Consider the following 14,335-nt stretch of genomic DNA (forward strand, 5'->3'; position numbering starts at 1 on the left):
GACCTGGGCACCAGTTAAAAAGATCATACCCGGGCTGCCATGTACATCCAGTAACCAACCTTGAGTGGCATTGACATAGGCACTGGACTTGTGCCTCCAAAGCACAAGGACTCTTCTAAGAACAAGGCCAAATCATCATTGGTATCGTCTTCTTGGAGAACATGGAAGAAAGCACCCAGCTACTCCTCAGCACTATCTCAAGTACCTGTGATGTGCTGACTCCTGAGGACCCCAGACTTCCTGCTACCACCCAGGCTCCTCTCCACCTGAATCTTTGGATCCTGAGTTACCTTTGCTGAGGGTTACCAAGAGACATCCCCATCCTCCCACCCACCAGTGCTGCCTTACTTCCAGAATCCTCTTACCCTCCAGTCTTATCCCACTCTACTAGGATAACATCCTCCAGTACTGATATGGTCAATGGGCCTGCACAGACCTTTTGAACAAGCTCCCCTGAGAGATACCAACTTATCCTCCGGAACTGACTTATCCGCCTGCAAAATCTCAGCCTCAGCAGGTTACTAGCCCCTCACCAGCCCCTTGTACCAACATGACCACGGGTACCAGCACTGCATGTCCCTTCAATGGACAAGGAAGATGATACTTCATCTGACTCTGAGATATCCATACAAGGCTCCTCCACCTTCCCTTTGCAGCCTCCCTCCCTTGAAATGGACCCCGAGAGGAAGAAACTCCAATCAGGAGATACTCCTGGCAAGGACAACCATGGGGTTTTGTCCCCTTTCCATATGCCATGCCACAGTAGGCTTATTGGAACTTGGGTGCCCTCTATGGTGCCCTCTAAAGGGCTCATATAAGAAAGCACATCAAGAGCAGCAACCACTGACTCTCGGTCCTGTTCCATAGGAGCAACCTAGAGAGGCACAAGCACCAGCTAGGGAAGAATATCTGAGAGGAGACATAGATCAGTGGCCGCACCAAACCTGATAACATTTCCACTTCTCTAGGCTGTTTTTCCTCATAGTGGGTTTCCTACTATTGAGCTGGACTTCTGGGGAGCAGTCTTGTTCTAGGCCAGAGAGCCAACTAGGAGCTAGGCCTTGAGGTAAAATGATGAGCAGCTGGGGTTGGCGATGGATCCCAGCGCCTAGGGGAGGAGATCGGCTGTCAGAATGAGCCAGTTCCAGGGATGTGTGAACCAGCTCTGGGATCCAAGCCTGCCTTGGCCACAGTGGTGCTGTGAGGATGGCTACAAATTTCTCCTATTTCAACTTGTTCAGGACTTTGAGTAGTAATAGCATCGGGGGATAAACACATAGCAATATACATGGCCAAGGGATAACAAGGGCATCTCCTAACAAGCCGCAACCTTGTATCACACCCCACACCCCAACCACCATCCTATGTCAATAATTTCAAGGCCTTCCAAGACCTTATGAAGGGGATCACAGAAGCTTTGCAAAGGAGGAGACACAGAAACTCAACATTCCTTGCTGGACATTCTCTGTACCTCGCCCCAGGGAAAAATTGCCTTGCTCAGCAATGATGGGAACTCCACTATCAGCCCATGAGACTGGTTGAACCTCCACAGAAAGAAATCCAGTGAAGTTAACGTGGATCCTAGTCAGTCACTGATCCTGGGGTGCTTTTGACTGTGAAATGACAGTTAACTGTACCCCGAAAGGGAGGACAAGGTGAATCCACTGTCCTGGGCAGAAGTGGGTACAGGTCCTAGCCTGGGACAGCACGAAGCATTACAGATCAAGACGGAGCACAGTGGTAGACTGCTAGGAGAGAGGCTTACATAGAACCTGCCCCTTCTATTTCTGGCCCTAGCTGCCAGGACTCACTTTCATAAGCATCAAGTTCACTTAGACTTAAAATACATGGAGAAAGCAGACAAACAATTGCATTTTGTACCAGCAGGATTTTTTAAGGGCTTGTGGCTTCATTGCTAGAAAAAATAAACACCCAGAAGTTACAAAAGCAAGGGTCATTATGGCCAGGTCTGAGAGGAAGAATCCGATGCTTTTTCTTGCACTGGTTCCGTGTCAATCGTCTGATGTGCGCATGTATAGATGCTGCATACTCCAAACGCTTTTTTGAGGGACTTGTTGAATGTAGTTCAGCAGAGATGCCTTTTTCAGTTGTCCCATTGCCACCCCTCCCCCTTCTGGTCACATCTTGGAACTGCTGCTTCAATACCACCAGTACAGTGATCTTAACCAAACAGCCCTAGCTTTAAAAATGGTTTCAGAATAGCAGCCGTGTTAGTCTGTATTCGCAAAAAGAAAAGGAGTACTTGTGGCACCTTAGAGACTAACAAATTTATTTGAGCATAAGCTTTCGTGAGCTACAGCTCACTTCATCGGATGCATCAAATAAATGTGTTAGCTTTAAAAATGAGTCAGATTAACAGAAAGCAATCAATCAACATTTTAGTGATGCTTTAGACCAATATTTTCTTGACACCTCTGGCTCACGGGCTGTGTAGTGTAAGTTTTATGCTGCTTTATTAAGAGAATGCAGAGATACATGCATGGGCACAACACCTGTACTGTGTTCCGAATCTTTATTAAGAGAATGCAGAGGTAACGTCTCTGGGTAGCACAATCACAGCCATAGGAAGTATTCAGAAGCAGCCATCCCCCTCAGCTGAATTACTCGGGCCAGGGTTTAGTTTTTCCAGATAAACTATTATACATGAAACATTGACACTTTCAGTAGCAGTGCTGGTGAAAGTACAGGCCGCAGCCACTCAAGGAGGACAGGTTTCAGAGTAGCAGCCGTGTTAGTCTGTATTCGCAAAAAGAAAAAGAGTACTTGTGGCACCTTAGAGACTAAAATTTATTTGAGCATAAGCTTTCGTGATCCGATGAAGTGAGCTGTAGCTCACGAAAGCTTATGCTCAAATAAATTTGTTAGTCTCTAAGGTGCCACAAGTACTCCTTTTCTTCAAGGAGGACAAAGGAAATATCTGAAACAAGACAAGCCGCCTTCTTATTGTACACAAATATCTCAGGTACTTGTATAGTCCCCATTGCCTTAGTATCTGAGCAATGTGTTTATCTTCGCAACACCCCACAAGGCAGGGAAGTGCTATTATTCATATTTTAAGGGGTAATCGAAGCACAGAGAGGGTAAGTGATTTGCTTAAAGTCACACAGGAAGTCTGTGGCAGAAAATGGACGTGAACCCAGGTCTCCCCAATCCTCAGCTAATGCTCTAACCATTGGATAATCCTTCCTCTGTATACAAAACACTTGTTAGACCTGGGTTGGGAACATTTGCTGCTATATCAATTACCATACAACAAGCAGGTGATAGCTGATTTGGGAAGGGAACAACATAAAGATGAGAAAAAGGTCTGAAGAATCTAAGGCCCTGGTTCAGCAAAGCACGTAAGCAGGCACTTATCTTTAAATATATGCTTAAACCCTCTTGACTCCGAGAAAGCAAGTGTTTAACTTTAAGTATACGCTTAATTGCCTAGCTGAAGTAGGACCTAAATTAGGAGGAAAGGATATGAGAACGTCAGCTGAATCCCACAGGAAACATGGAGACCATGCAACTAAGCATTCATTTCCAGCAGGAGCCCAGATTCAAGAATACTTGGGGAATATGATGTAAACCCAATTCTCATAGTTTGCTTGGATTTAGTTTTATCCTGGGTGCTTTTAATGCCTCAAGGAGCCATTGATGGGGCCAAAGTACCAAGCAATGTGATTTTCTTATGTTATTTTCACCATCCGAAGCCCTACGGCTTGATCACATCTTGTCAATATCTCCTTGAAGTGTTAAACTGAGCCCTGAAACACACAACACCCAGTCCCTGCCCATGCCCCTAACTTTGAGGTACCCTCACAGATGTTTGCATGTCATGAAAGGAGTCAATGAAGTGGAGAAGGGGATATTGTGTACGCTGGCAAGGACATCAGCAAACCAAGGCCCTACCTAAGGGAGGACAAAAACAAGAGTCAACTGCTTCTCAGAATAAACATAGGGGATGTAGGCCTGGACTGCCTTGTAGTGAAGTCAATGGGAGTTTTGCTAATAACCTCAGTGGGAGCTAGAGCAGGCCATAAATTACAAGGGAAGGCAGTTGAAGCAGGGAGTGTAAAGTTGTTCTAGCAAGACCCGGGTTTAATTTATGGAAAAGGAGGGGTTTCAGAGCTGCGAGGGATGGAGCAGCACTCCATTAACTCCAGAGCTGGTGTATTCAAGTGCAGCTTCACTCCATCTGACCCCAAGGGTCCACTGGTGAAGGAGTCTCTCAAAAGCTGCAGCTAGAGATGGAGAACCCTATTTGGGACACCTGGGGAAGATTTTTCAAAGGCACAAAGGGAATTTAGGCACCCAACTCCTACTGAGGGTCAATGGGAGTTAGGGCCTGAGCAGTTAGGTACTGTTACACCTTTGGAAATCACTCATTAGTCTATTCTGGCACCAGCCAGCCAATGCTGAACTGTGCTTGACAGCATGAGAACAGTTTGCCAGTCCTGCTTTTTCCTCAGTTCAAGAGTGGGCAAAGCAAAGTTGATATTTCCAAGCATTCAGGAATTAGCCAGACTCCCCAAAATCATGAGCTTTTAAAAAATAATACATTCTGGGTTCTCTCTATCTTCTGGCTTGTGAGTCTTTGGGGTGCCCTTGGGTTCCATTTCCAAACTTCTCTCTGCAACCCAAGGGATAGAAGCTTCCTTCTATTTTATTTTATTTTTAATGAAAACTGAGATTCTCACATATTCACACGGCTCCAGGAGCTGGGGCTTTAGGAAACCATTTTGAGACTCTAAGATCACAAGAGATGGCAACAACCCTACTACTCCCAGAGTAAGCAATGAAATTGCCCTCCTTAGTACAGTAGGGCACCTGTCAGATGAGTGGCCTGCATTAAACCTCCTGGTTTGGACATGCTGAGAAATGGCAGCCAGCTCTTCAAAGCCTGAAAACATGACCGTGTTCCTTCCCCAGCACGGAAGAAGCCATAGCATAGCAGGACGTCTGCTGCACTGGGGCTTTAGGCAGACATGTCAGTAGCAAAATTCCACTCTAAACTTTTCATCCACAGGAAAATGCGAGAGGCAATGACTGCAACAGGAAGTGTTATGGGTCTTCTCATATATTTCAGGTTGGTCCTTAGAACCAGCTTCATTTCTTGAACACCATGTTTTCCCCTCCAAAGACACAGGATATAGAATGATAATGAATACTACCAGCAGAAAAATAGAGCCTAGCTGACAGAATTGAGATCTAGGGGAGAAGAACTAGGACCTGTTTCTCTTCTGCTTACACTGGGGATTATAAGTCAGGAATAACTCCAGTGACGTAAATTGAGTTACAAATAGCATAGTGAGCAGGAAACTGGGTGCATGGATTCTCATGACAATTGGCGGGTGTTCGAAGCACACACTAGATGGAGCTAGCATTCTAGGTATTAGAGGCAGGGCTGCCTTGCTAAGTTACTGGCCATTCTGCATAACCTTCACAGAGCTTCCTGACTGTCTGGCTGCCCACTGTCTCTCATGGAACAATGGGAGTTGTCAAGGTTTTCTGCTTAATGTTCCCCTCTGGTTCCTTCATTTTGCCCCAGGACCTGCACTTCAGGTCCTGTTTTTGCATTCTTTGTTCTCCCTAAACTAGGTGATCCTTGTTGTTTTGTAGCCCTTCCTCTTCTTATTTTGTTGAGGAGTTGGTTTCTTGTGTTTCTTTCCATCCCATTGCATCCATTCCTACAGGGACCATACAGGCTGACTGGCATTATCAGTCACAGCTGGCAGTATCCTGTGGAAAGGGGCAGGACTGGAATAAGAGTTGAAAAGGTAAGCTGATTTTCTAGAGCAGCAGTTCTCAAACTTTAAACAACCTGAGGACCCCCACCATTTTGATTTAAAATTTTTCGCAGACCCGCAAGCTGCAGACCCCCACTCAGCCCCAGCCCCCACACTCACTCCACCCCTTTCCCCAATGTAGGGTTGCCAACCCTCCCGATTTCACCGGGAGTCTCCCAGAATCAGGCTGTATCTCCTGGAGGCTACTGAAGCCAAAACGGGAGATTTTAGGTGCTAAAAGTCTGGCGGCGCAGTGGAGCTGAGTCAGGCTCCCTGCCTGCCCTGGCCCTGGCCCTGGCCCCACGCTGCTCCCAGAAGCAGCCGGCATGTCCCTCTGGCCCCTGGGGGTGGTAGAGGGTCTCTGCTCGCTGCCCCCACCCCGAGCATTGACTTCACAGCTCCCATTGGCCAGGAACTGAGGCCAATAGGAGCTGCGTGGGTGGTGCCTGCAGGCAGGAGCAGAGCGCAGAGCCACCTGCCTACCCCACAGGAGCCGCAGGGATGTGCCAGTTGCTTCCGGGAGTAGCACGGGGCCAGGGCCAGCAGGGAGCCTGCCTTAGCCCTGCTGCGCTGAGGTAAGCGCCACCCGACCATCGCCCTCACCCCCTCCCACACCCCAACCCCCTGCCCCAGCCCAGTGAAAGAGAGTGGGAGAGAGCGAGTGATGGAGGGAGGAGGGATGCAATGAGCCGGGCCTGGGAGAAAGAGTGAGGGCAGGGCAAGGGTGTTTGGGTTTGTGTGATTAGACTGTTGGCAGCCCTGTCCCCAAGGCCCCACCTCACCCCACCTCTTCCCGCTGCCACTCCACCCCCCTGCCTCTTTCCACCCTCTCCCCTGAGCTCACCCCATCCCCGCTCCTCCTGCTCCCTCCCAGCACTTCCTGTGCGTGGCTGAACAGCAGCCCCGCACATGACTCGCGGACCCCTGGATCCGCAGACCTCAGTTTGAGAACCGCTGTTCTAGAGGACACAAATCAGTCAGAGCTTGTCTACACTTCGTCTCAGTGCAGCCTAGGGGGTGTGAATTTAGAGCACACTAAAATGTTGCGGTGTAACTGTGGTATGTGGATGCTGCCAGCATGAGCTAAAAGGTACCTAGTTCGCATTAATGTAGTCCTGTTTAAAGAACATAGTGCTAACCCAAACTAAGTACCTTTTAGTCCATGTCAGCAGCATCCACACAGGACAATTAAAGCACAACCTTTTGGTGCTTTCTGCAATTCACACCCCTGTAGTCTGCACTGTGGCACAGTGGAGACATAGCCTCAGTGTTTCACCAGGTCTACACTCCGCTCCAGGGCCCTCTGTGCATGCCTCATCGGGATTAGTGAGGTGGGTGAGGGTGACATGTTTAAAACTGCAGGAGTTATCTTTGTTACGGCATGCACAAAGAGGCTATATGCAGGTAATTCACAGCTCACGTAAAGTACAGACTAAGCTGGCCCTGGCTCCGCGGCATTTCATTAAAAAGGGAGGCATTTCTCTTCACACCACAGAAAATCGCCAAACTGTCCTCCCTTCCCAGCAGGCTCAGCAGAGGGGCCAGAGCCTGAATGGGCCTGGAAAATAAACTCAACTCTGGCCTCTGGAGGCACCACTTCTAAACCAGGGGTAGGGCTGAGAGCGGGATGTTCCTATGGCCAGCACCTATGCTGTGCCTCTTCTGGGGATAAATAGAGGGCTCCCTTCTCCAAGGCTCGCTCTTGGCACTGTGAGAATTTATATATTACTATATAAATGTATTTAAAGCAAGAGCCAATCCCCTCAACAGACCAGCCTTCCAAGTCACCAACATGTACCTCATCCATCCCCTGCCCTTCTGAACCAGGCAGCTCCTGGAAGATCCTTCTGCTCAGTTCCCCTTCTCGCCCCTGATGAAGATTTGCTTGAGATCCACACACTTTTGTTTAAACCGCTCCAGAAATTAATTTAGCTTTGCAGTATTAAGACTTACTAAATCTATTGTCCCAGTCCTCCTCCAGGGAGACAGCTTATTCCATCTTCAGTAACCTCCGTGGCTCTCCACAGCAATCAATCAGTCTTCATTATAAATCCTGCCCTGAGAAGGGGCCCTCTATGGGGGAGGTGTGTGTGTGTGTGTGTGTGTGTGTGTGTGTGTGTGTGTGTGTGTATGTAAACTAGATTCCCTGGAGGGTCAGGGATGCTCACAAAGCACAAGTGTGCCTGGCAGAGCATGCTATCGTAGACAGACTGCAGCCACAGGCTAACAGCTGATCTGTGCTGCAGCCCTGGGTTCATCCTGCCGATGTGCATCCTGCCAACGGCCATCAGAGTGCTCTCAAAAACAAAAACAAGGAGTCCAGTGGCCCCTTAAAGACTAACAGATTTATTTGGGCATAAGCTTTCGTAAAAAAACAAATAAATCTGTTAGTCTTTAAGGTGCCACCGGACTCCTAGTTGTTTTTGTGGATCCAGACTAACACGGCTACCCCCTGATACTTGACAACTCTCAAAAACAGCTTCAAGTGCAGGGCAATTGATGAGGAGCCAATTAAGGCTGCTGCCCCTCCCCTGGCTGTGTTGTGCTTGGCTACATCAATTTCTGATCTGCAGTCTGATACCAATGTAAATACAATTTTGCTTGGCAGAGTCCTGGGGTGCCTGACTCACTCCATGGAAAGAGAAGAATGACATTGCTGTAGCTGACAGGTTTCAGAGTAGCAGCCGTGTTAGTCTGTATTCGCAATAAGAAAAGGAGTACTTGTGGCACCATAGAGACTAACAAATTTATTTGAGCATAAGCTTTCATGAGCTACAGCTCACTTCATCGGATGAAGTGAGCTGTAGTTCACGAAAGCTTATGCTCAAATAAATTTGTTAGTCTCTAAGGTGCCACAAGTACTCCTTTTCTTATTGCTGTAGCTGTGGTCTGTAGGCCAGGTATGTAATGCCAGGGGCTGTTTAAAGTGAATCTCCCACTGATGCCGGATACAATTAGGATGCACCCCATCCGCCCCTGCCCTGCTCCCTGCTATTTCTGTTCAAAGTCCGTTTGGCCAGTTGCCCACACTATCATAGTGTATTTGCTAGCAGGTGAACATCTATGCTTCACTGCAATTGTATGAGGCTATGGGTGCATCAGTCAACTTTGCCTGTGAATATACAGAAAACAACCCCTCAAACTTTCAAATTATTATAGCAGGGGATCCGAGACTTTGATCCCCGATGTCTGGGGCTTCCCCGTAGCAAACACACACCACAGGAAAAACAAAGCAGAAAGACAATGAATGTCTTTCATTGTGTGTGTTTCAGAGCCTTCCTCCTTCCTGGTCTACAGCACAGGCCTGTACCTTGAATGCTGAAATCAAAGCAGTGGAAAGCAGCTTCAGTGTGACACATTCTGCCCACAGGCGCACAGCTTAATTGAAGCTGAGCAGAGCCCTGTCTGGGGAGCCGGCTCTGAGCCCAAACCCTGGAGCCCACGTTCTGTGGTTGGAGGGTGAAGAGAAGGGAGCTGAATGTCCATGGAGCATCAAGTGCAGCTGGCAGGACAAAAAGAGACAGCAGCCATTCTCGGTGTGCCAGGACAGAACAGGCCAAATGCATCCCTACCATAACTGAGCAGAAACAAACCTCGCCTGGTTCTGTGCAAGCTCACCGACAATGCATTGATAGCTACTTTGCCTCACCCTTAAACCAAATGAGGATCCTAGGAACACAGGGTGGTTTGTAAGAATTAGAAACATTCAAAGCAGCAGCAGGACAGACAGATTTCCAGAGCTGTCCTGTTTTTGCCAAATTGAACCAATCAATAACCAAATGCTGACAAAATCTGCTGCCCCTCCAAGAAAATGACACCCAAAGGCTGTGTCTACATACACACGTTGCACCAGTTTAACTTAAATTAGTTTTTAGATCCATTTAGTGTTAAATGCTGTGTGGACACTCATTTTGGTTAGGTTAAAGCACCATGAACTGAACACTTAACATCTGGTACTGCAGCACTGGTAAGGCAGCTTTTAATTAAACACATTACGGCTGATCCTCTAGCCATTGCAGAACAAGGGAGTGGCCAATATCGCCAGCGGGGTCTGAATTGAGGTAAGAAGGAACACCACAACATGAACACACAAGCAAGTAACACATAGACATTCTGCTTTCCCTGTCCTTGCAAGAATACTGCACAGAGCTAGGAGCCAAGAATCCTTTATGCAATCACCCAAGGGGCTATCAGAGCCCTGGTGGTTTCCAGGAAAGGAAAAAGAACAACAATATTTAAACAAGATAATGGGCACAAAAGGAAAGGATTAGAAAAAAATCAATTGTGCGTGTGTGTGTCTGTGTGTGTGTGTTAGTGATAAGGCCCAGGTCGTCTCTGATGGGTGAGACTGTAATAATTGCATAACACACAATGGCAACACTTTCCCTTCATTCTGCCCCAGAGACCCCAGATTTTAAACAGCCATCAGCGATCAGACTATATGGCAACTGCTGTCTGCAATCAGAGCCTGAAAACCCCTGAGGGGAGGGGGCAAATTGCATAAGCAGTGGAAAGAAGATTGGTGTACAGGGTCGAACTCAAGAACCATTGCCTGTCATGCTGATCAATAATGTCTCATTGTTTCCTTGTACTCCACCATCTGTCCATTTATTGTCTCTTACCTTATACTTAGCTTATAATTTTTTTAGGCAGGGATCTTTGTTCTGTATTTGTACAGCGCCTAGCAAAATGAGATCCTAGTCTGTGACAAGGGCTCCTAGGTGCTATGGTAATACAAACAATAAAAATAATCATTAAAGTTTCCAAGTCACAACAATACCCTCTTGGAATCCTATACCCACTGTCCGGATCATAAAGTAGCCTTCTCCCTGTGTCCTACAGTGACAGCAAAGACAGGATAGAAGAGATAGGGCAGGTTTCAAATTTTAGAACTTTTATTATGTTCCCCCCCACACTCCCAAGATGCTCCTTGCTCAGACACACCCCAGCTCCTCATTCCCCTGTGAGCATAAGAGAAATTCTACAAGGGTTTTGAATCCTGGAACCCAAGGCTGAGGTTTTTCAAAGCGGACTAAAGAAGTCAGCCACAGTCTGTGGCTAGAGTCTTCTACGAATTCACAGCATCGATAACATAGACATTGCGGTCTAGTTGTTAGACCTCTGTTAATGCCCATCACCTCAATTCATGCTGCAAGTTATGCAATACACGGTAACAAGTAGTTCAGTGGCAGATCTGAGCAACAGAACCCAGGTGCTCTGGCTCCCAGTTTCCTGCCTCCAACTTCGTGATGAAAAGCCCCATCACCAAGTCATTTTCCCTTCTGACTGGATAGTTACTAAATTACCAGTGAAAATATCAACCAGATACACAATATGATAGAAGCAAGTGGAAGCTTCTAATTAAAGGGTTGAAACATTCTGGTTCTCATAATGCTATATTGACGATTGTCTTAGTGATCACTTGAGACTGAAATCAGGATCTTCAAAGCAATAGCATAAGATGCTACAGCTTGAGCTAAAGCACTAAGTTAACTTGAGTTGTAACTCAAGTGTTGCCCAGAACTCAAGTCCCATCCACACACAAAACCCAATAAGTCCAGTGTAATGGTGTGTTTAACAGAAGTTGGCTGGCCCACTGGGGACATAGGCTGCAGCTGTAGTGAGTACAACTCATTAGAAACCTAGCTTCTTTCAAGTGCCATTAGTCTTCCAATGCTTCCCCACCATTCCACCATGGGCTCAGAAAAGATGAACAATGGGAAAGAATTCATAGAGAGGCCCAGCTTACTGTAGTGCAAAGAACCATTGGTTTTGCCTCCCAGAAATCTTAGGCCCACACACAAGTGAGCATAGAGCCAGTGCTGACACAGCAGCTCAGGTATCATTTTGCCATATGGACACACACAGGCCAGATCTACACTAAAAAGTTAGATCAACCCAGCTACATCGCTCAGGAGTGTGAAAAATCCACCCGGCTGAGTGACATGGTTAAACTGATCTAGCCCCCCATGTAGACAGCGCTAGGTCGATGGAAGAATTCTTCCATCAGCCTAACTACTGTACTGATTCTTGGGGAGGTGTATTACCTACGCTAACGGGAGAACCTCTCCTGTCACTGTAGTGAGTGACAACACTGAAGCACTACGGTGGCACAGCCGTTTAAGTGTAGACATAGCCTCACTCAAGCTCAGCTAAATCCAGAGCAGTAATTTGAGTGTAGATAACTCAAGTTAACTCTGCAATGAAAACAGACTCAACCTACTAGCTCCCAGCAGTAACAGACTCATATCTTCTGTGGATCAGGTATAGGCATGACACCAGCTATGGGTTACAGTGACACAGCTGAAACACCTTACAACTGCGGAGCATATGCAGTAAATAGAGCTGGCACTCATTCAGCATCGGCAATGATTCTTCCAGGCTAGACACTGTGCACCCGATCACCTTGGATGCTAAACGCCCCAGCCCATTGCATGTCTGTCAAAGAGTCACACCCTGATTCTAACTTCATGCAAAGTGTTTTTGTTTCAGGCAAAGAACCCTGATCAGTAAGGATCAGATGGACAAGAACAAATGAAGCTAGTGTCTCTCCTAGGAGACTGCATGGCTCCAGGCATCGGTAATTGCAACCCTTCTAGGTTAGGGTTCAAATCCAGCTGAGGTCAGTAGTAATCAAAAGTCAGTGGTTACCTTCTGACTGCTCTGAGACAGCCTACATGAGAGGAGTTGGTAATAAGCTGACAGCCCTAGTGAACAGGTGCCATCAACAGCATCTGTGGTCCCCCCACCCTGTGCACAGAGAGTCCCCTGCTTGTCACAAGAGGAGAGAATATTGGCTGTTACAATAAAAGCAACCTTGTCATCTTTGGAAGAGAAAAGAAAAACTTAACCCCCTTGCCTTTTGTTCCAGGGAAAGCAAAAGAGGCACCGTTTTCATTTGGGGCTAATTAGGGCACTTGGTCCCTTTTCTAGTTATCTCCTACAGAGGGTCAAGTGGCCTCTATTGCTGACTCTAGGCCTCAGGGCTCAGTAGCCTGAGGTACACAGGCTGCAGGGAAATCCAGGCCTCCCTTGACTTAAGCCTGTGCCTTTTATTGCCCGTTTTCTAATTAGCCACAGGTTTCGTCCTTGTCCCAGTGCTCTCTGTTACCCTCTTCCTAACCCAGCTATGGGTGTCCTCCGCCCATCAAACCCTCATTTCCCCATCCCAAAATGTTCATTATGGAATGAGCCATTACCACTGCAGTTATCCCACTGCCCAAAGCAGTCTCTCTCTCTCTCTCTCTCTCTCTCTCTCTCTCTCTCTCTCTCCAGAGGGCTGGGGATAACCAGCTCATAAAAGTGAAGTGCCTCATATTGACGGCCAGTGCAACATGTCACCTATGCTCCTGGCTTTGACAGAGCTGGGAGAGTTACATACTTCTGGAGATGATAAAGCAGCAAGTGAGCTAGGCTCCCAGGTGACTGAAACAAATACACTGCATAGGCAGCCTGGGAGGCCTGCCCATCCCCATTGCTTTGTCTAGTGTGATGCAAAAGGGCACTTCATATTACAATCTCCAGTGGAGTTGTGACTTGCTCTTGAAGCATCGTGCCCTTGGAGAGTAGTGTCTTTTTGGAGAGGGCTGTTTTAAAAGCAGGTGAATCACATACAAAAGGTGGATGGAGTTTAGAGTTCGCTATAGTCTAAAGTTATTAGTGAGAGAGGAAGAGGGGAGAGGAGAGCTGTAGAGCATCTAGCCTGCACCCTAGCCCTGAGACCAACACTGGATCATTCTCCATGCTGTGCTCTCTTCATTTGTCCAGTCTAGTTCTAAAACAGCTGGAACTATGAGGTTTCCACCAGTTCCTGTGGGAGACAGCTCCACAGTTTGATAGATCATTTGATTGATTATTAAACATCTATAGCACAGCAGCACCTAGAGACCCAAATCCAAATCAGAGCTCCATCATGCCATGTGCTGGCTGAACTCTCATGAAGATGGAGTCCCTACCTTGAGAAGCTTATAATCTAAGGCCTCAGCTCCACAATGTGCTCCATGCAGGCAGACCCTCGCGCCCTTGTCGCCATTGACCTACAAGAATGGAAAACTGAAAACCGAAAACAGTTTTAGGTGAACAATCTAAATGTTCTGTAGAACCCTCTCAATCTCATTTTCCCACCAGCTGTAGTTAATACATTTATCCCAGTTATGCAGTTGGAGAAACTAAGGGGCAAAGCAGGGAAGTGACTTGCCCAAGGTCACCAAGTGAGTCAGTGGCACAGCCAAGAATAGAACCCAGGTTTCCCCAGTACCTAGTCCAGGGCCCTAGCTACTGACTTGCAACTTAAGTAGCCAGTGAAAACTGCGTGTAAACGCTACCAACTTGCATAAACGAATGGCTAATTCCTACTAACAGCAGGGTAAAATGACATAAGATGCCAGGCAGTGGAGAAGAGGAGATGGTATCATGCTAAAGCAACCTAGACAGAAACTGGTCATTCATGGAGGATTGCCCCCGTTTTCATCCTAGTGCCTACCTGCATTTGCTAGTTGCTATGGCAATGTGCAAAGAGCTTGTGCTTGGCCAATAACTCAGTA

General features: G+C 47.2%; 1 protein-coding gene across 7 annotated transcripts in view; it reads left to right on the top strand.

Moving 5' to 3' along the window:
• The window catches only part of SEC14L1 (SEC14 like lipid binding 1), a 127,158-nt gene extending 118,036 nt beyond the window's left edge, over positions 1 to 9,122 (top strand). For all 7 annotated transcript variants that reach the window (XM_043497623.1, XM_043497622.1, XM_043497627.1 and 4 more), the window contains one exon: positions 9,065 to 9,122. In XM_043497623.1, the coding sequence (XP_043353558.1) occupies positions 9,065 to 9,107 (43 nt within the window). In that variant the 3' untranslated portion in view covers positions 9,108 to 9,122. The remainder of the gene's footprint in view (positions 1 to 9,064) is intronic.
• The last annotated feature ends 5,213 nt before the right edge of the window (positions 9,123 to 14,335 follow it).

Source organism: Dermochelys coriacea, chromosome 14 (assembly GCF_009764565.3).
Source record: "Dermochelys coriacea isolate rDerCor1 chromosome 14, rDerCor1.pri.v4, whole genome shotgun sequence".
NCBI lineage: Eukaryota > Metazoa > Chordata > Testudines > Dermochelyidae > Dermochelys > Dermochelys coriacea.